Raw genomic sequence first — 20,857 nt, forward strand, 5'->3', positions numbered from 1 at the left:
ATCCATCTGATTGATCATTGTGTGCAATTTGTAAATATTTTACTCCTCGATATTTAATCTTGTGAAAATATTCATTTGATAACTTTGAAAAATATTTGATACATAAATTTTGAATCTCTATCATGGCTTATTAATATTTTTATTGAATGTCATTTGCATAAACAAAGAGACTCATTGGGCATTAACTCATCAAGTTCAATTGTGTCATTTTAATGAGGATTTAGAATTTTTAAAAAAGTGTAAACTTTATGGTTCTAGTTTTTTTAGCCCTAGTGAGAATCAGACAGCGGCCGCAAAATTTTAATAGGGTCAGGTTGAGTCGTTACATATTGTCTTAAGGGATAATTTCAAAAACCTCTCTTGAGGTTTCTACCAGCTTTATTATACTCCTCTAAAGTTTTGAAAATATCAGTTACCTCTCTTATCAATCATTTGAAACTCAATGTTTACCTCATGATAGACAAATGACTTCATTATCCTTACAACTTGAGAGATTTTTATGTAGTTATATGGAGAGAAACATTAATTGAGGCCTTTTAAACTAAATTAACCATAATTTGGAATGTAAAAAAATTTGGAAATCTTGAATACTAAAATTTTTTATGATAATTGTTAACATTTTAAGATTGTTTGCATACATAATCCACTAAATTCATTTCCTTTCTAATAATCTAAACATTGCCTAAGAGTTGTTATTTTTTTCTTTTTATTGCAAATGATAGAAATTTCTCTTTAATCATGTGAAACAATGGATCCCACAAGTGAAAAGAATAATTAAAAAACGTGACATACTTTAGTATATTTTATATTTTTTATGATTGGCAACCTATTGTGGTGTTTCTTCTTGAAGACTCCACAATTTGTACAGTCTAATTTTTGTTCAAAATCTTCCAAATTCCAATACTAAGAATTAAATAATTCTACATGCAAATCTTGATTTGAAATTAATAAAATTTCCTCTCCAATTCTTTGATTTTGCTATTTGATGCAGTTTGATGGAAAGTAGTATTGAATCCTACTTACTCATGCTAGTATTGCAATTTCCCTCAGCAACATTTACACTACTTAGCTTTGGTCTTTATTTCGATTTTTATTTGATATTCGCTTTTGATTCCAAGTCAACTAACAAGTAATAAGTTGAGGGCACTTTTAGAATGAAATATTCTTCCCACTCTTAAAATCATTTTTTCATTGTTGAATTTTTTTAATTGGGCTGATTTATTACAAGAACATTAGTTTAAGGAAGGTTAGTGATATTTTGAAATTTCAAGGGAGAACAGTTAAACTATCAGTAACCTTAGACAAGTTTCTGAAATTATCTATTGTGTTAACGTATGAGTGTTCCCCACACTAGGAAATAGAGTTCACTCTAGGCATAATTCATATGGAGTAGAGGGGTCTATTTAGTAGCTTTTGAAAAATGGTTCTTCTCATTTCTTGTTTGATAATTGAGTTGGACTGGAACCTCTTTATAAATCTATGACTGCAGTGGCAGATCATAAGGTGAGGGACCTCATGCAAGAAGGAGTTTGGGATCAATATATGCTGTAGTGGTGATTGCTTCTTCGATTGTTGATAAGGTGCCACTTCTTTCTCCTCTTTCTTAATGTTAGTACGTATACCCTTAGATCAATCAATTTTTAGGGATAAAATATGTTTCTGTATCTTTGGTATTTAGTTAAATATAGACATATAGTTTTAGGTTTTATTCATATAAAAATTTAATAATTGATTCTAAAATTAATATGGTTCCTAAACACTTAGATGCATTAATTTGATAAAAACAAATATTCATGAATATGTAAGAATCTCTTTTAATTATTCATGCTAGCAAGTGTGATTTATCCTAAAACATAGGAGGTCAAATTGCAATTAACCACAAAAAAATTGATTAATAAGTCAGGGGTACTTTGGCCCATTAATTGCTAGAAAGCCATAATTTAATTGTTACATCATTTTTTTTTTTGGGACAACATACTCAAAGTTAACATTTAACTGGTCATGAGGGGCAAAGTGTATATTGTTTCGGTTTAGGGGGACTAAGTAGGATTAACCTATAGCCCGGGGGGCAAAGTATTATTAACGAACCGAAGTGAGACACGCTGATTTTGACATTTTGTTTACTGGCTGAAGTGGATGATGGGCACGTAGTGGGAGTTTCTGCTGCAACCAAATGGCCCAGCACCATATGCAAGTGGCCAATTATCAATTATTAATACTTTGTTCCAACCAAAAAAAATATTATAATATTTCTGCTTAGATAAACTGGTTGGAGGTAATGAGACACATAATGACTCGTACGGATGACATTTATTTAGAATTAAGCATAACAAAGTAGATCGATTGCCTTCAAATCCTCACTTTTGCAAAGTTGATTGAATATATGGAAACAAATCCACTTTCCTTTTTCTATTAAAGTTTGTGATTAGTTGGAAGAATGAGTTCTCAACTTGACATTTGGGTGGTGGAGAGAAGAATGAAAGCCCTCTAATTTAACAGCACTTTAGTTTAGTGCTCTCCTTTTCATCATTCTTGGAACCAATCCTCTACTTTTACTCCTAATATGTACAAACTCAACTATCTTATCTGTGTTTGCCCTATTTATGTAAGCTTTACAGCCCCATGCCCCTCTCTTTTTATGCTTTTTTGCTTAGTATTTGGTCCAAAATGTTAATTTTTTTTACCTTAATTAGTAAATCCCCGTATAATAGGGAGGAATGCCAATTCTAAATTGAAAGCCATAATAAATATAAACTTGGAAAGGGACATAGGCCTGACCTCCATTATAAAAAATTTATGAAAACGTCATTTTTTGTTATTAAAATGTCATATTTATTGGTTAGCATAAATAAATAAGTTCATAGCTAGGAGTACTTCTTTAAATGTTTTACTCAATTTTTCACCGTTATATTTCAACAATCAAACTACAAAAATCAAACCATAACTGCACTTTCCAAATTTTCAAAAGCAAAAGTTTTTACGCTTTTATGAATTTGCACTTTTAAACTAAATAACACAACGATTGAGGACACTTGAGGATGCACATATTCTTCTCTAATCTCGAGTGATAAAACTATAATTGTTAAAAGAATATGAAAATTTTAAAATATATGTGCATGCGTTTATTTAGGTGTATGGGTGTCGTCCTCGTGCAAGCCTTAACTATATAAACACTTTCTTTGTACTTCAACCTCCAAATTTGATAGTTCTATTGTTAATATGTTTTTTATTTCAAAAACATTTGTGCCACTAAGTGTTCTGGCTACAACAAGTACACAGGAGAAGTAACTGTTACGTTCTATGCACTACAAGGAACGTAAAAATTATCTACCTCCTGCAAAATGATCTACTTGTAATTATGGGATCTCTCATGTCTAAAAATGCAATTGGACAAAATTAAAAATTAAAGGAAAAAAGATGGAATGCGGAACATTTGATCTTTTCATAGTACCATCCATTACCATATATTTAGCTTGTAAATCAACATTTTTTACATTTATAACAATAGTTCTCCTCGTTTTTAGTTGTAGATTGTGATTTTCTTTTTCAATTATAGCCATTTTCTTCTTCAAGGCTCTTAAGCTTCCCTGCGTTCCCTTTCCCTTCGTCCTTGTTCCCACATCAGTTATGAGAGGTGTGTGTGTAGGATTTAAGGTCCGTGAGTTTACCCAGAAGTCAGCATGCTTTTTGGATAAACTTGTGGGATTATCTTAGATTCTGGATACGTGTGTTTCTTTGCGCTGTTGAAAAAAAAAATTTATAGCCATTGTCTTTGCTGAGATTGTTATACTTGTACTGTCCCTTTGAAGCAAATTGTCTATCAAAGCATAATTGACTACAGATGTATCACAAATTTGTGTAACTTGTCAGATCAAAATTTGACCTGACTTTAATTCAGTTTGCTTTCTTTTTAGTTGTGTGTGTGTCTATATATATACATATACATACATATATACATACACACATATACATACAGATACATATAGATATATATATATATATATTTGGCTAACCCGTCACTCTCAAATTTTGTTAGTATAATCTTTTTCACGTCGTATTCATTTAAATCGGGTGACTTGATTCTAATTAGGGTTATATCTAAACTAAAAGATATACACCTAACTTATCACACCCCAAATTTGGAAATCTTTTGGCCAGATTTGAGTTACAATGATGCACCCATGATCTTTTTCCCCTCAAACGTTAAGGCATCTGGAAGAGTTTAGAAGTTAAATTTTGGAATTCAAGTTAGATTCAAAGTTTTGTTAATTTCTATTTTACTTTTTGTTTGTTATTAAGTTGCTTAGTCACTTTTATTAAATATAATTTATTTCATATTAGTTGTTTTAGGTTTTGTGTATTAATTTGATAATTTCTATTTGTGTTTTTTCTTATTCACCAAAATTTATAGGTTATTTGTTGGATACTTCTGTTTTTATATTGAGTTGAGAAAAATTAAAATTGCATTCAGTCATTTTTAAAATGTTCATATTCTTTCATTGAAAGTGGGGATTATTATTCTTCTTCAACAGATATCCGTGCATCAAATATTCTCATTGCTTAAATTTTTAAGGTTCATTTGGCTCATGAATTGGATGAAATGGGTTGACTCATTTTCAGATTATTAATCTTGGGTTGAGTCATTCTCAAATTAATAATCCAAGTTATCTAGTGTTTAGTTGGTTTTAGGTTGTCTAGGATATATTAGGAAATAATCATATCCTGTGTTTGGTTAGAGATTGGATGAGATAGAATTACTATTATAATGACTAAATTACCCCTTAATTTGTAGGATCATTTTAGTAAAATAATTTAATAATTTATAACTTGTATTAAAATAAAGTAATTTTAAACTTTAGAATTATAAAGTAAATCAAGGGTTTGATATATAAAAATTTGCATTCACTCATACTTAGCCCATTCAGCCCCTTAAAAATTGGTTTTAACCTAACTTTTTTAATCTAAATTTGCAATTCAATTCAATAGTGGGCTGAGTTTTGGCTTAATTAGAGTTAAATAGAACAAAATCCAACCCATTTAAGAGTTTTAAATGAGCCAAACTCAAGCCAATATAGAAAAATTTTCTTTTGGCTAAGTTTGAACTTATTGAAACCCCTGTTTGCAAAGCCCAATTGATAATGTTATCTATTTATATAGAATTCAGTTGAGAAAATAAGGTTTGTGAGGGCAATTTAGTCCAGTGACAATAGAGTCCGTTTATTATGATGTAAGTAGGGGCAAATTAATCAAAAAATTTTGATTAATTAATAGGGATAAATTTGTCAAAAATTTAAAATAATGAATAGCGGCAAATTGGTCAAAAATTTTAATATAATTAGTAGGGGCAAATTAGTTTGTTTATTATCATATTATTATGTGAGAGTATGGTTGTGTAATATTCAGTATGAATTTGTATCATTCGTAAAGACAAATTAGTCCAAATATTGTTACGTTGGTAGTAGGGGCAAATTAGTAAAAAATTTTAAATTAATTAGTAGGGCAAATTAGTCCATTTATATTGTATTATCATATAAGAGTAAGGTTATATAATTATGAAAGTATAAATTTATATTATTTGTAAAGATAAATTAATCTAAAATTTCATCATCACATCTTTTAGTCATCTCGGGATGACTAATATCACCTCTCTCATGGGATTATTTTATTCAATGAATAGAGAATTAATTCACTTAGTTGGGATATGTTATCTAATGTGTAAAATGTAACCAAACATGGAATGACACGGTGATTACTCTAATCCTGTGTCATCCCACGAATCAAACGGACTCTTAATGGTTTGATAGTTTCTAAATTATGTGACTCTACACTTGGTATTAGAGTTCAAGAATTCAAATCTTATACTTGATTTATCCACTTGTGATAATAATTCCAAAGTAAATGAAATAACATAATAGTTATTTTTGGATAAGAAGATTGTAGTATGAGTTTTTACTAATACTATATTTATTTATTTATTTTTACTTCTTTCCTCATTTCAAAGGATACGAACCAAGGTATCCAACAAATATTGATGCACTATCATTTTTTCCTCTCTCTCTCTCTCTCAATTTCTTCCCCTTTCTTTATGCATTTGATGGGATACGTTAAGTAAATGAAGAAAAAAGAAAAATATTAAAAAGAGAAGAGTAATCAATCAAACAAAAGCTTTTATTCCGATCCCCTAGCTAAAGAGGCCAAGAAACGTAAAGTGTACAAATACAAAAGGATGTAGAAGAGACGAACGGCGCAGTGTCTGTGCTTTCCCGATAAGCCCGGTGAGCTGCCCAAATCCAGATATGACCTTACCTTAATCCTTCGGGCAGCGCTTTTTGAGCTTCGGGTCCTCCTCGAGTCACGCCCCATCCTGCCGCTCACCTTACCGCTTCAATTCTTTCTTAATCACCACTCCTAATCAACCTTAACATCCAAATAATAATAATAATAATAATAATAACACTAAACATAATAATAATAATAACACTAAACAAACAAGTAAATAAAGAAAAAACAATGGCCAAAAAAGCCTTAATTTAATAGTTAAAATTGAGAGTTCAGCATTTAGCCTTGGTTTCAATCCCCTTCCCTCCTCTCAACTCCTTAAATTTCACTTCTTTCTTGCTTAAAAAACACCCTCAAAACAAGCATTGTACATTAAAAAAAAAATAGGAAAATGAAGTTTTGTAAATGTCAAAATTGAGTTTTTGTTAGTGATAGTTTTGATATGTTACGCTTCCACATGGACAATTACACCATAAAATGCATATATTAATACAATAGACACAAACAATAAATGTAAATACTAAGATAAAAATATATAAAAATATTTTAATTTTTAAGAATGCAAATGATAAAATAGTAGTCGCATTTTCATGTTTTAGAATCTACATAATTTGTTTATTGATTATGTCCATTATGTTCGATCATATATTTTAGGGTGCAATTGTCACTAACAAATGCATTGATTTTCGGTTTTGCAAGGTGGTGAGGGAATTTTAGGATCTTTTTGTTGGCTTTGGGGTTTGCTCAGTTAAGAAGCAAGGAAACAAGACCACTGGAATTTCGGGCAACAGATCAACACAAATGCAGTAGAAATTTATTTTATTTTATTTTTTCCTTTTGAACTTCATAACTTTTCTATTGACCTCCCCTTCTTCTGCTTCTTCTTCTTCTTCTTCTTCGCCTATCTTGCCAGCCATTTACGATATCTCATTTTCTTCAGCTTTTCAGTCTTCAGCTATAGTCAATGGCAGTAGTACTTTTTGGTCCCATTTCACTTCTTTAGAAGCAAGTTTGGACAGGACAGATGATGGGTTTTCAAGAAACCTGAACTTCTCTTGCATAATTTACGTGCTAATGTCAGTTAATTCGTTACAGCAAAGAAAAGATGTACGAAAGAAATCTTAAAGCCTGATCAATGATATCTGAACATGTATGGAGATTTGTTCTTGACTTGTAGTTTCTACCACCCTCTAATTGCTCATTTTGTTTTTCTTTTTGGTACATTTTAGGAGCTAGCCCTGGATCTGCCAAGAATAAGCCCTTCAATGAGATCACAAGTCACAGATCCAACTGTAGTAGATTTGTATTTTGTCGTCTAATTGCATGATTTGCATCTTCTCAAGAGACAACCAAGATTGAAAACATATTTTATTACTCTACCATTCAATATTAAACAGACCAGTCAAAATAAATGTTTCAAATTTATTTGTATTTTATTACAACTACTTTAGTGATACTAGTTTATTGACCATTTATGCCTTTGGGATTTATCTCTCATCTTCATTTCATTCAGTGTGCAATTTCCACATTTTCAGGCTCATTAGCCATAGCCAAGTTTTAGATACGCCTGCAGCAATTAGCAGTAAAGCACTTTCCTCACATATCAGGACTTGACAGCAAATTAATAGCGATTACACCTTCTTCCATATTGCCTTTTCCTCATCAACCTAGAACAAAAACAAACACAGCAAAATCTGAGATAGAACAAGCTATTAGCCACAACCACATACAGATCAAAGGTCAGTAATCTGTAATATGTATGTATGTATACAGCCTATATGAAAAAGAGATGCAGACTTTTCATCAGTACTTCTGTAGCTTTTCTTCTTAGCAGATGATGAATTATAGAGGTGGATGGTGCCAGTACTCTAGGAGTACAACCAACACTACTGGCTACTTTATGGTGTGTTTGTGTTATGTGTACTAAAAAGTAGTGTTGTACATTTCTCAGCATCTGATGCTTGCTCAACATCTTTCTTTTCTTGTTTCTTTTTTTTTTCTTTATATTTTTTAAATTTTAGAATTGGTTTTTGATTTAGTCTTTCTTTTTTATTTTTTTTTGTGGTTATAAGTTATAACTTGCAATTTTGCTGCTGATTTTTTTAGGGGTAAGGATGCGACTTGAGAGAGGATTCCGTCTGAGCAGACTCACAGGCTTTTATTTGCTTTAGAAAACACTACTGCAAAAAGCTTCAAACAACAGAAAGAGAGAAAGAAAGAGAGTAAGAAAGAGAGAAAGAAGTCCCCTTTGCTTTTGCCATCCTTTCCTTTCCTTTCCTCTCTTCTCTTCCTCTGACATTACTAGCAGCCTGGCCTGTCTGTAACTGGAACGTGATATTTCATACCGCAAAAATAGCCTTTTTCAACACACACTCACACACTATACGTATTTTTTCTTTTTCTTATATATATATATATACACACACAGAGATAAATGTGTGATGTGTGTATTTATCTTTACAAAAGCCAAAGTACTCAGGGTAATTGTCATCAATGCAAAGTACACTCTCAACCACACACACAAATAGATACAAGCCCCCCCCCTCCCTTCTTCCCCACCAACCTGTCCACTCACTCCCACAGTTTTTTCTTTCCATGACTTAACCTTGGGTTTGATTTTCCATTTTTCCTGCTCCCCAGATTTCATCAGGCCTCTCTTCTATTCGTGTTGTTTTATTTATTTATTCTTTTGTTTACTCTCTCTCCTTCCTCTCCTCAAAACCTGCTGGTTAAATCTTGAAAAGGGCAGCTTGCATCTTGGGTTTCTTTTTTCGCTCTGCAAGTTTAATTTATCTTGGTTTGGAAAGGTATGAAAGTGGCATGGAGATGGAGGAGATGCAAACCCCAGGGTGTAAATTTCCGAGGATCCGCAGCAGAAGTGGTAGGATTAATGATGACGCAGCCAAGATAGGGCATAAAGGGGATGACCAGTGCAAGCCTGAGGAAGACGAAGCAGATGGGGAGGAGGAGGTCAAGAGGGCCAACGTCAATGGCAGTGCCAGAGGAGGAGGAGGTGCTGTTGGGGTGGGGGGACTGGATATAACTGCTTCGAGTGGTCTAGGTAGGCTTTGTGGGTGGCCTTCTTCTCGGATTGTTAGGGTTTCACGGGCATCCGGTGGAAAAGATCGGCATAGCAAAGTTTGGACTACGAAAGGACTAAGAGACCGGCGTGTTCGTTTGTCAGTGACCACTGCAATACAATTCTATGATCTGCAGGATAGACTGGGTTATGATCAGCCCAGCAAGGCCGTAGAGTGGCTGCTTAAGGCTGCAGCCAGCTCTATCGCGGAGCTGCCCTCGATTAATACAGCATTTCCAGACACTCCTCAGCAGCTCAGTGATGAAAAGAGGTCAAGTGCAGGTACTCATGAGCACGGCTTTGATTCTGCAGAAGTGGACATGGAAGGTGAACTCAATTACCAGCAACAGCAGCAGCAACAGCAGCAGCTTGGGGCTTTCTCTAAATCTGCTTGTAGTAGCACTTCTGAGACCAGTAAGGGTTCAGGATTGTCGCTTTCCCGGTCTGAAAGCCGAATTAAAGCTCGAGAGAGGGCCAGGGAAAGAGCAGCTGAGAAGGAGAAAGAGAAAGAGAAGGAAGAATCTTCTCGTGTAGCCCATCAGCCACACCTGAATGTGAACCCTATTTCTGAAAATTCTTCTTTCACTCAGCTATTGACTGCTGGGATGAGTAATTCTGCTAATGTTAGCAACACTAGCAGCAACAACAACACAACTGGTAGTCCTACAGGCGGTTCAATTCATCAAAACCCTGGCAGCGGTGGCGGCAGCGGCAGCGGTAGCGGCGGCAGCAATGCCGGCGGTAATGGTAATAATGGCACTGCAAATGAGTCTAATTTTTTCCACAAATCATCATCCAGACATTGGTCTTCTTCTACTCCTATGGACTACTTTGCCACAGGGCTTTTAGGCCTGTCCTCTTCTTCCCGTGCTATACATCAACCATCTGCAAGCTTTTTGGGGCAAATCCAGCTGGGTAATCCTCTTCATCAGTCCCTGACGTCTGTATCCTCCCCGCTGTTTACCATCACAGCTGACCACCATCACCACCACAGCCACCACACGGACCTTCCGCATTTCTCGTTTGTACCGGACCACCTCGTCCCGGTTGTGACAGCTGCCGGTGGGAATGGGAATAGCCATAGTAATCATACTGGTAACGGTAATGGCAGTAACAGTGATTACAATCTCAACTTTACCATTTCTTCTCCATCTTCTTCCGGCCTTGCTTTCAATAGGGGGACCCTTCAGTCCAATTCTTCTTCTCCGCCGTCTCTGTTACCTCACGTCCAGAGGTTTTCGCCCATAGACGGACCATCATCGGCTTTCTTCAGCAGCACAACCGCATCTCCACCTAATGCTGCTGTTGCACCTGTGGAGAACCACCACCACCACCACCACCACTTTCTCCCCGGATTCGATGCCCGCTTGCAGCTTTGCTACGGCGACGGTACCCGCCATTCTGACCACAAGTCAAAAGGAAAAAACTGAGTCATCGTCCCACCTTCTATCCTGGTAACTACATTTCTGATTCTTGGAGTTCAATGTTATATATTCTGTACATTTTAGTTTGTTTATAGCCTCCTACTGCACGAGTTCTTGAGGGTTTTCCGCTATGCTTTAGCCAAAGCAAATTGTTTGGGTTCTTTTCGGATCTACGTGTTATTGTACCATGAATGATTTTTTCGATTTCTTGGTTTCATAAAAAGCGTAACTATTGGGCAGTATCTTTTATCAGCGCCATCTGGTGTGTTTGTCTTAATTTTGTGGCACATGCATGGATACCTGCGACCTGGGGAACGGCTTGTTGTCTCTGGCTTAGTTATCCTCTTTGGTTCCCTGCTTTCTAGCATGTCTATGGCTTGGCCAGGTGTTAGTCTTTCAGAGAAAGAAGTGCACTCGTTGCTTTCTAGCATGTCTTTGGCTAGCCCAGGTGTTAGTCTTTGAGAGAGAAGTGCACTTTAAGAAATGGAGGAGCTCAGAACCACACTCTTTTCCTTTTGTTTCCTAGATTCCTATTTGTTTTTTTTTTCCTTCTTTCTGCCTTGACCTGCCCCCACAAAAGTAAAAGTATAACTGTTAGAACAGGTGTCAATTGGTTGGCAGCCAATCCAAGATTTGTCGGATCTCTTACTATATGGCATTGTATTGCTTGAATGCATCTTTTCTGTGTTATATATAATGCAATGGTCTATCCATGCACGTTGGGAGTGCTTTCCGGATAGTGTTTATTAGCTGGATGCCTTTGGAGTTTCAACTAGAATTTTGTGCATAAAGTTTTTGTTTTTCAAGTCCAAGGTCCAAACTTGCATTGTCAGTACTGATACTTTAGTGGGTTTTTGAAGTTAAAGGGCTAGACTTTCAGAACTCTATAGAGGCCATTAAATGGGATTTCAAGTCAAAGCAAGAAGATAGGAAGGGTAGGCTGATATTGCTAAGCATTCTGTTTTTCTTCATTAACACGGTAGTTTGCATTTTGGACTAATGACTTGAGCAAAGGGAAATAAATATTTGCGAGCTTCATATTTTGTGTGAGATTTTGAGATTTTAGTGAAATGAACTATCCCATTTGTAGCATGTTCCAAAAATTCTCCGACCCTGTTTACTGAGTGCTACATGGTTTCCTCTTGAGTTATGCATTGATATGTGATCAAGCTGTTTTAGAGGGGCTAAGATTGCATTCCTTTATCCTCTAGTGGAAAATGTTTAGCTGAAAAATCCCATGAAGATCAAATAATTCAACTGAAAGGCAATGGGTCTAAAACTGATACTAATAGCAATAGCCTTGTATCAAATACATGCCATCACATTGTGGATTACGCTTAGGGGCCTCTATATGCACATTTTTCTTTAAAAAAGTAAAAATAAAAATGTGATCGTTTTCAGACTTGTACCACAAAGTTTTTTCATTTTGTATGCTAAAACTTATATTTTTCTGTACGTATCTGCTTAATGTGTTTTGTCAATCATAAACTTGTACTTAATAAGCATTATTTGGTTTAATCTTTGACTCTTGGAGTTCTTGGAGGGCTTGAGGTTTAAGCTGATAAGTTTGGAATTTGGGAGGAGAGGATCAAGTTAAACACAACGCAAAAAAGAAAATTAGTGGACTACTGGAAGATTTTATTTGGTTATAGTATTTTTATGGTATGTTTTTAGGTTGCCACATGTCAGTTTACTGTGTAAGTATAAGTTTGACTTTACTGTTATTCATTATTAAGTTTTCAAATGCATGTGTAAAACCATTAAAATAACATTAATTAATTTAATGACAACCAATATGGATTATCTTTCAGATAAATAAATCTCCATCATTTCATTTACAAGAATCATATATCCTTCTCTGATACTCAATTGAGTGTTTTCCATTAATTATTAATTTATTTCTCCTAAACTTGGTAAGTTGGAAAGATTTTAATCCTTGAGATATGCAGCATAGTTGCAGTGACCTAGGATGGTAATCTGTACCCCGAAATTTTGATACTTCTACCTAACCATAACCTCTTAAGCTAATCCGCATGTTGAATTCTTGATTCTTTAGGCATATTACAAGAGTCTTTATGCAGCTTAGTACAAAGATAGATAATTTGTAATCAACCAACTCTATTGATCACAACGACCATAATTGCAACATGACATTGTAGAGACTAGCATATTTCAGGGACTAAAATTTTTATTACTAAGTCAATCATGTGTATACTGAGCACAATTACCATTTTATCAATTTTGGCTTTGTTTCTTTCCTTGTTGCTTTGAAAAGTAAGTGAGGGATACCAACAGCAGCCAGCCATTAGAAGTAAGAAGCACAAATCTCCAAATTTGATAGTGAGGAACCTTTCAAATCATTCATGAACAGAGAAACGGAAAGGAGATAAATAATTTCAAAGGTCCATATGCTTTTCACAAAAAGGATAAGTTTTCATAGCTTAGGGTAGCATTTGCATTCTTTGTTAAACTTTTGGGACTTAAAATGGGAGTATTAGTCCATCCCACACCACTCCCACTTAGAAGGAAAGTTTTCCACCCAAAAAAAAAAAAAAGAAGGTAGAACAGATTATACGATCAGTCTTCATGCATACCAGAATCAACTGTAGACAGCGAAGCCATACCAGACGTGTCATTTGGCATGAACTGCAAAATCAAGCCAGTCTAATGTCTTATTTATATTTTGAAAGGGAAAATCGTGTTCATAAAGGTTATAGAATGATTCAATATTAAGCATGTAAATACCATGTAACAGTGCAAGAAAACTGATTATAGTTAGAACTATGGTAGTAGCACACACTCAATTGACCCAACTTTGTATGGAAAATCATTCATCTAAATGTTGGCTCTAACAAGAGATTGATCTTCTCACTATAAATCTCCTAGGAGGTGCTAATGCATGGGTTTATCCAGGATGATGTGCTGAAGCGTACATATTAGAGAAGAATATTCAGATCGTTTTGAAGTTTCTCATATTTGTCTAAAATCACAAGCTATAAGTTTTTTCAAGAAGCAATTAAACCTTCATTCTTGTTAAAATTCTGAATCTCCCTGGTAGTTTTAAGAAGGCTTTAAAATGTGAATTATCAAGAATATTTTTCTGCTTAATCAGTTTCCTTAGCAAGTTTGTGCTTTTCATTAGATTTTTAGGCTTTTGGCCTCATATGCTGGTTAAATAGCATTTTGCAGCACTCTTGTAAACTTTCATCCATACTCCGGCAAGAATATTCTGAACTTTTTCCCTTTCACCTAGTATTGTAACAATACATCAACTTTTCCAGTAACTACATTCTTAGATTTCCTTTTGACCAAGACATACCTAGTAACTTACATGAAAGTGGCAAAGCCAAATTTCTTTTTAATACCAAGCAAGAAAAACATTTGTTACAGCAGTCTATATGATTTGTTAGTCGTTGTTACTTACGCCCAACTAAGTGTGTTTACTCCATTAAGATATTGTATTTAGAACTCTTTCGGTGTATTAAACTTTTCAGAGCAGGAGAATATGGCTCAACCTAGATAACAAAGTAGTGGAGCTTGATTATGAGTGAATACATAACATGAGGTCATTTGCTATCTATATCATTAAAGTTAATATCTAATCCAGCAATATTGACGCTTGAATTACTTAAATACAGTTTCAACCTTCTACAGCCTTCAAGGGCTCTTGATGATCTCACTCAATTATAGTATATTAATGTCAAGACTCTCTAATGGCTTTGACTTCATGACATTGATGATTCATTTTCATACTCCCGTTCTGTACAAATCAGTGAGGACAAAAAAAAATGTTTTATTCTTTTTGTTCAATCTCATAATTAAATCTCTTTGCTTATTTTTCATTTGCTATCTTCTGCCTCTAAGCACAATGACATTAATGCTGGCCCTCTTGCAAGCATTTTCTCTTCCCCAAATGTTTTTCTTACATCTATCTTGGTAATGACTTGCAGATTTTCCTGCTGGATGCATGGTATATTAATTTTGGGTAGTAATAAATGTCAACATCTATTGAGGGTTTTTTTTTGCCGGGGGGGGGGGGGGGGAGGGGATGGGGACCACACACACAATAACAATTTGGTTTATTTGTTGCTTTCTTTTGTCGTTACTGTCATAATTAGGCATGTCAATGGGTTGGATTTTACTCAAATCCAATCCAGATTCAATATACTTGGATATGGTTTGAATTTAATTTCTTAAATTTAGATCCTACCCAAATCCAAATCCTGTAAGAGAGTCATGGATTTGGGTAGGGTCTAGTTGTCCATGACCCATACCCAAATCCAAACACACACAAGTAAATTTATAAAATAATTTAATATTCTATGGGAATTAAATCAAATATAGTAAGACTTCATGATTGTTTTATTTTTTCAAACTAATTTTAGTTGTCATTGTAATTGTACAAACTTTTTTAGGATAAGGAGAAAAGTAAAGAAGAAAAAGTAACGGCAAACAAGTAAAAGATTGGATATGGGTATAGAATTTTGAAAATAAATAGCAGTAATTAATAATAATTCTTTTTTTAGATCATAATATTGCATTCAACTTTTTGAATATTAATTTTATTATTCAAAAGTAAAAATTGGATGGTATTTATATTATTTTTGAACTCTATATATTTTACTTTAGTATATTTAGAAAAATACAACGAATACCCATTGGATACCCAGATTCATGAGAGTTTGAGCCTGGATTTATTTTTTTAAACCCATAAGGGTTTGGGTCCAGGTCTGGATCTAACTAAATTTAATGGATCTAGATCTGGATCAAAGGAATCCAATTTAAACCCTACCTATTAATCTAACTAGTCATAATGATTTGCTTTTCCTTCAGAAAAACATGAAATAGTCAAACATCAGTACGTTTTCCCTGGTATTTCATTTGGTTTTGGTGTTATACGTGGACCCCTGACTCAGTCCTCGAATACAAATCAATTAACTATGAAATTGTGGAACGTTGAATGATTTATCATGTCTGTCCTAACAGTAGAGGAGTGGATGACAAAGTCTGACATACTTCCTCCTTAAGGTCCTCTTAGCCCTCCCAAACTTTTTGCATCTATGACTTTAGATAAATGCCATTTTGCAGTGTTCATTTTCCTAACTTTTTCTGTTCTTTTCTTTTTCAAAGTTTTACTTATGTGAACTTGGTTAATTTTGCATTGTAAATGAAGTTGGATGCAAAATACATGCATATATGCTATATCAAAACCTCATCAATAAACACATATATGCAACAGATGAAAGGGTGGAGTGGTTTCCATGCTTATGCTAAAAATGTCCAGTAACTGAACTAAAATTAAACAAAAAATTTATTTTGAACTAAAAAAGAATAAATTTCGAAACATAAAGTGAAGTTCATATTGGCTATAGCAGTGAAAAGTGGCACATTCTTGCACAGTATCTAACCTTAGAATCATGGACAGAAGTAAGGGGCTCTGGAACATGAAGAGAGAAGTGCATCAAATAACGCCTTTGCTATAATGATAATTGAAGAGCCACAAACTTCTGAAAACTCGAATGACATATTCGGTTGGAAAATCAAGCTCAAACTGTCCTCACTTGATCAACTTAGCTGAAGAGCTTGTATTAGTACCCACAAATCTTTTAAAAAGTTGAAGTGGTTTCAGTACATTAATGTCTGGTATAAACCATACTCACAATCCTTTTGAAGCAACCATTTTATGCAGTCATTATTTAGTGAATCTGGGAAAAGTTTCAACATGCATTCTTTCCAGAAGTTACCTTTCGATGAAAACCTAAGTTGTCAATAGTTCAAACTTTGTTTGCTAGTTCGTTTTACAATTTTTACTATTTTTGTATCATGCCTGGTGGGCAGTTCCCATCCTTCATTTAAGTATGTAATTAGATGGAACTGTCAAACATGGTTCTTCTTGATTTGTGTAACTACTGTGTACATGTAGCAGGTCACCCTTCTAGATAACTAGCTGCTTCACACGAAGTTATGACTGAGATAAGATGGTCAACACTCGTAAAATTGTGTTGATGTTTTAGAATAAGCTTGAATGTGTTTCCCCATGCATAACCTATTAAAGGTTTTTTATGCTTATGTATCCACTTACAATACATTTCTTAAACGCAATAGAGACACAAATAACCTTCTTTTTTTTTTTTTAAAAAATCTGGAACCCCATTTTTTCATAAACTCAACAGAGACAGTTTTGCATTGCTAGCAGCTGAAGCTATGTTGACATTTCACCTGTTCATTTCTTTATCTAAGATTGGATGATAGGTCTATTTGATGCTAAGATTGGAGCTTGACTCTACCTGCTTGTTTAGAAACACAGTCCAATAAACAAAAGGAAGGAACATGACCATAGTGGGAATGTCAGCCTGAGTATATATATCAAATTATCATTCGCATTCTGCAATATAGGTTAACAAGGTACCTATTTAAGTTGGATTTGTTGGTAAGTTACCAACAAAAGCTGGATGGGATTGGTGGACTTGTTGCTAATTGTAGTTAATGAACTTTGATAGCTAATTCTTAAAGTGAAGGGGAACTCAAAATTGTTAGCTGCCACTCAACACTTTGACCTCATTCCCACAACTGCTTCATCATAACTCTTGCGACGAATCTTGTTCCATAAACCTTTATGTAGCATGTTCAGCTTTTAGGACCATAAATAATTTCTGTCCTTGATGAAATAGAGAGAGCTTCGGTTATATATATTAGCATTCTATGGGCATGCTTGGGAAATAAGAATTGTAGTTTCGGTTATACTAGTTACCACTGGATCAGAAGTAAACAAAACTATTATCTCTTGTTGCAGTTTTGCATCATGGAATGCTTTATGGCTGTTAATTTCTTTTATGTAGGTTAATTAGTTTTGCTTTTTTAGTATGACAACATCTTTACCATTTTGCATTGCTTCACTCAGCAGTACAAAGTTGCTTAATTGGCTTCTCCTGGTGCAGGTAACTGAAGATGGCATTCACCTGCAAGCCCAGACCAAAGCTTGCTTTCTGCCTCGGCCATTCATTATTGATTGTTATGATTCTGAAGTTTATATTCCTCATTATCAACTAAGTAATTATTGAGCTAGCACCCAAATATTTTGATATATTGGTGCATTGTTGCCAGGTTCTATGTGTTTGATGAGCTGAAATGTTGTTCTTGAGGTTGTTAGCTTAAAAAATATGTTTGGTTTGCTAGTTCTGCGTAGAAATTGTTCATGCTGTGATTTGCAATGACCAACCTTTTGAATCAATCAAATCAATAGGAGTTGAATCAGCTCCTAAAGTTCTTCAAAATACCTATTGTCCTTTCAACAAAGAGATGCATCCCCACTTCTCAATTGTTAAAATTTTATTACTATTGTAATACTCCGCATATCTTTGGCTCAATATAAATATATATTTTAAAAAATGCCTTTACTTGTATCTTAACTATGGCAAGGTGCTTCCAATGAGCTGATAAATAACTACATAATAGTTGCAGGTATATAGAAGAGAAAGTGGGAGATAGTTTGAATAGTGGAGTTATAGGAGGAAGTGGATACATACACCAACTTCAGCCTCTACCACTACTCTATGATACTTAGCAATAGGAGAATAACACGCTAAAGTTGACAAAGAAAAAGGCGGGAAGTTCCAATCTCATTTCAATTCTCAAAATCACTAATATTTCAAACATCATTTCACATACTTTTAGATCACATAGCCTAAGTTCTAATTAGGACTGTAAATGAATCGAGTCGAGTTTTGACTTAATTTTATTAAACTCGGACTCGACCTTGACGAACTGACAATTTTGAAGTTCGAGTTCGAAAAAAATAAAAATACTTATTTTATTTTATTTAAAAATAAATAAAATAACATTTTTTTCTTAATAAATAATAAAATATTAATAATAATATATGTAATTTTATTATTAAAATAATATGTATATATATATATATACACTTGAGCTTGCGAGAACTTAATATTTTGCACTTGAGTTTGATTCGGCCAACTCGAGCTCAAGTCGATCTTGACTCGAACCGCTCAAGAATGGTTCGATTCGTTTGCAACCCTAGTTCTGATACCATTAAATGTCACGCCTCGAATTCGAATCCCTGAACTAGATTTGCAACATGGCACGCTGTATGTTTGAGACCTTACTTCCATAAATACAAGGCATCATGATTATAACTTACAATTTCACTAAAATTTAAATTTTACAGATATCAATGAAATACATATACATCACTAAATTGCATCTACAAAATGCTTTGCTTTAAGTTTCTTGAATTTAAACATCTACCTATTTACCTCTCACTTATCTTCTAAATGTACACGAGTTGGTTTTCTTGATCTGCAAGAAAAAAAAATGAGATGTGGGTTGAGCGACGTACACCCAATAGATAGTACTTACTCCCCTGTCGGATCATGTAGTTATATACATACTATATACATTTGCAAATTTGATCACACCATACCATATGCATACATCAATTAAAAACATTTGTCATCTCATTTCATATATTTTATAAACATAATTCATTGAAGGAGAATGGCATGCACATAAGTGGCCTCCATCCGACGTAGCACTTAATTCCACAGGTTCTAGAGGTAGCCCCCGTCTAATATGGGATTAAAGAAAGGGTTAAAAATAGAAAACCTCCTATGGTATAACTATCATACAGAAAAGCCCTCTGTGATTTCATATCATATGTGTCATTACCTCATGATTTGAAATAAGGTAAATCATCGACGGAAATCGTTAAAACAGACGGAACTGAGTGAAAAGATGAAAATATCCTAATAATATAAGCAAAAAATAGCCGAAATAATTTAGCACTTTCATTCTTTCAAAACAAACGAAGTGAGAGAGAGAGAGAGAGAGAGAGAGAGAGCAACCTTTTTTTAGCCAATTTTCAGCAAAATTTTCGATTGTTATTTAAATCAAACAACAAGATCGATGGGAAATATGAGGAAGTGAAGATTTGCGACAAAAAATCGAAGAAAAATGGGTTCGTATATCATCCCTAGTCTATTTCGATCTGGGTTTTGGCGTATTTTGTGGAAGGGAAATTGTGATTTATTGATATCAGTGAGGCCATTATTTAACAAAGACAAGATTTTTGTTGTATTTACGGATGTTGTTAAGATATGGTTTTTGATTTATGCCCTCAATTTGCTATTTTGATTATTGATTGTTAGATTTGTTAGGGTTTTGTGTTTGGTTGACTATGGAAATGGAAAGCCTTAGAATCTGCTTTTTGGTAGAGATTCTTAGTTGACGAATTTGAATATATGGTTGTCTTTGAATATTACTCAACCTCTTAAATGTTTGTGTTTGAGTAGAAGTGTCATGAAACTTTCAATTTGTACTATCAAGTTATTTAATGAGCAGAAGTGTCATGAAACTACTGTCTTGCTATTATATTCATATCATTATCACAAGAAAAAGTAGATTAATATTGGTAGATAATCTGTTGTTATCTTAATATGGGGTTCATGAAGACATGTTGTAGTCAAATGTAGTCCCCAATCCCACCTATAATGAATTGTTTGTTTTGGTTCCGTTATGTTAGCTTTTTGTGTCATTGCGAAAGATAAATTACTAAAAAGTGAGAGCTTTATTGCTTCTCATGCAGCATCAGAGGAGAAATCCGAGGATAAAGTTAACATACACATGTATTTTGGTGGGAGATTCAGAGAAAAACCACGGCTCCACTACCCAGGAACCCACATGGCCATTTTCAAAGAAAGAGTTGAAGATTAGTTATCCATAGTAAACCTGTGCAGAATATTTAAAAAAGTAGATGAAGGAGCAACTAGAGTAATTGTGACGACCCCACCTCCCCTTAGGGTGTGAGGATCCGAAAATTTCCTTATTTTGTTTTATTTTTTCGAATACATTTTCTTTACTTTACTTTATTGCCTTAATTTTCTAGATATTTTTACAAAGTGAGTCAAGTTTTTAAATCATTTTCCTTGTATGAGTTAGTACATGTTAAGTTCGTAATGTATTATGCAAGTGGGACCCACTAGTGAGGTGTGTGCGTTAAATTTTTGAAGATTAGGAGGAGTTTTGTGTAAAGGGATATTATCTTATAAGGTGTTAAGGG

General features: G+C 34.2%; 1 protein-coding gene and 1 long non-coding RNA gene across 2 annotated transcripts; one reads left to right on the forward strand and one right to left on the reverse strand.

Annotated features, from left to right (window-relative positions):
- Nucleotides 1-7,758: 7,758 nt before the first annotated feature.
- Nucleotides 7,759-8,157, reverse strand: LOC140014753 (uncharacterized). The gene is made up of 2 exons (XR_011821418.1): nucleotides 8,077-8,157; nucleotides 7,759-7,946 (listed from the first exon to the last, which is right to left on the reverse strand). It is a non-coding gene; the product is annotated as an uncharacterized lncRNA (long non-coding RNA).
- Nucleotides 8,158-8,477: 320 nt separating this feature from the next.
- Nucleotides 8,478-17,957, forward strand: LOC113709367 (uncharacterized). Its single transcript, XM_027232116.2, has 2 exons — nucleotides 8,478-10,812; nucleotides 17,721-17,957. Exon 1 carries the CDS (start codon nucleotides 9,100-9,102, stop codon nucleotides 10,786-10,788), a length of 1,689 nt encoding a protein of 562 aa, XP_027087917.1. The 5' UTR covers nucleotides 8,478-9,099; the 3' UTR covers nucleotides 10,789-10,812; nucleotides 17,721-17,957.
- Nucleotides 17,958-20,857: the final 2,900 nt, after the last annotated feature.

The sequence above is a fragment of the Coffea arabica genome, chromosome 9e, assembly GCF_036785885.1.
Source record: "Coffea arabica cultivar ET-39 chromosome 9e, Coffea Arabica ET-39 HiFi, whole genome shotgun sequence".
NCBI lineage: Eukaryota > Viridiplantae > Streptophyta > Magnoliopsida > Gentianales > Rubiaceae > Coffea > Coffea arabica.

Coding starts and splice junctions, on each gene's coding strand:
- LOC113709367 (XM_027232116.2), top strand. CDS start 9,100: ATGGAGATGGAGGAGATGCAAACCCCAGGGTGTAAATTTCCGAGGATC.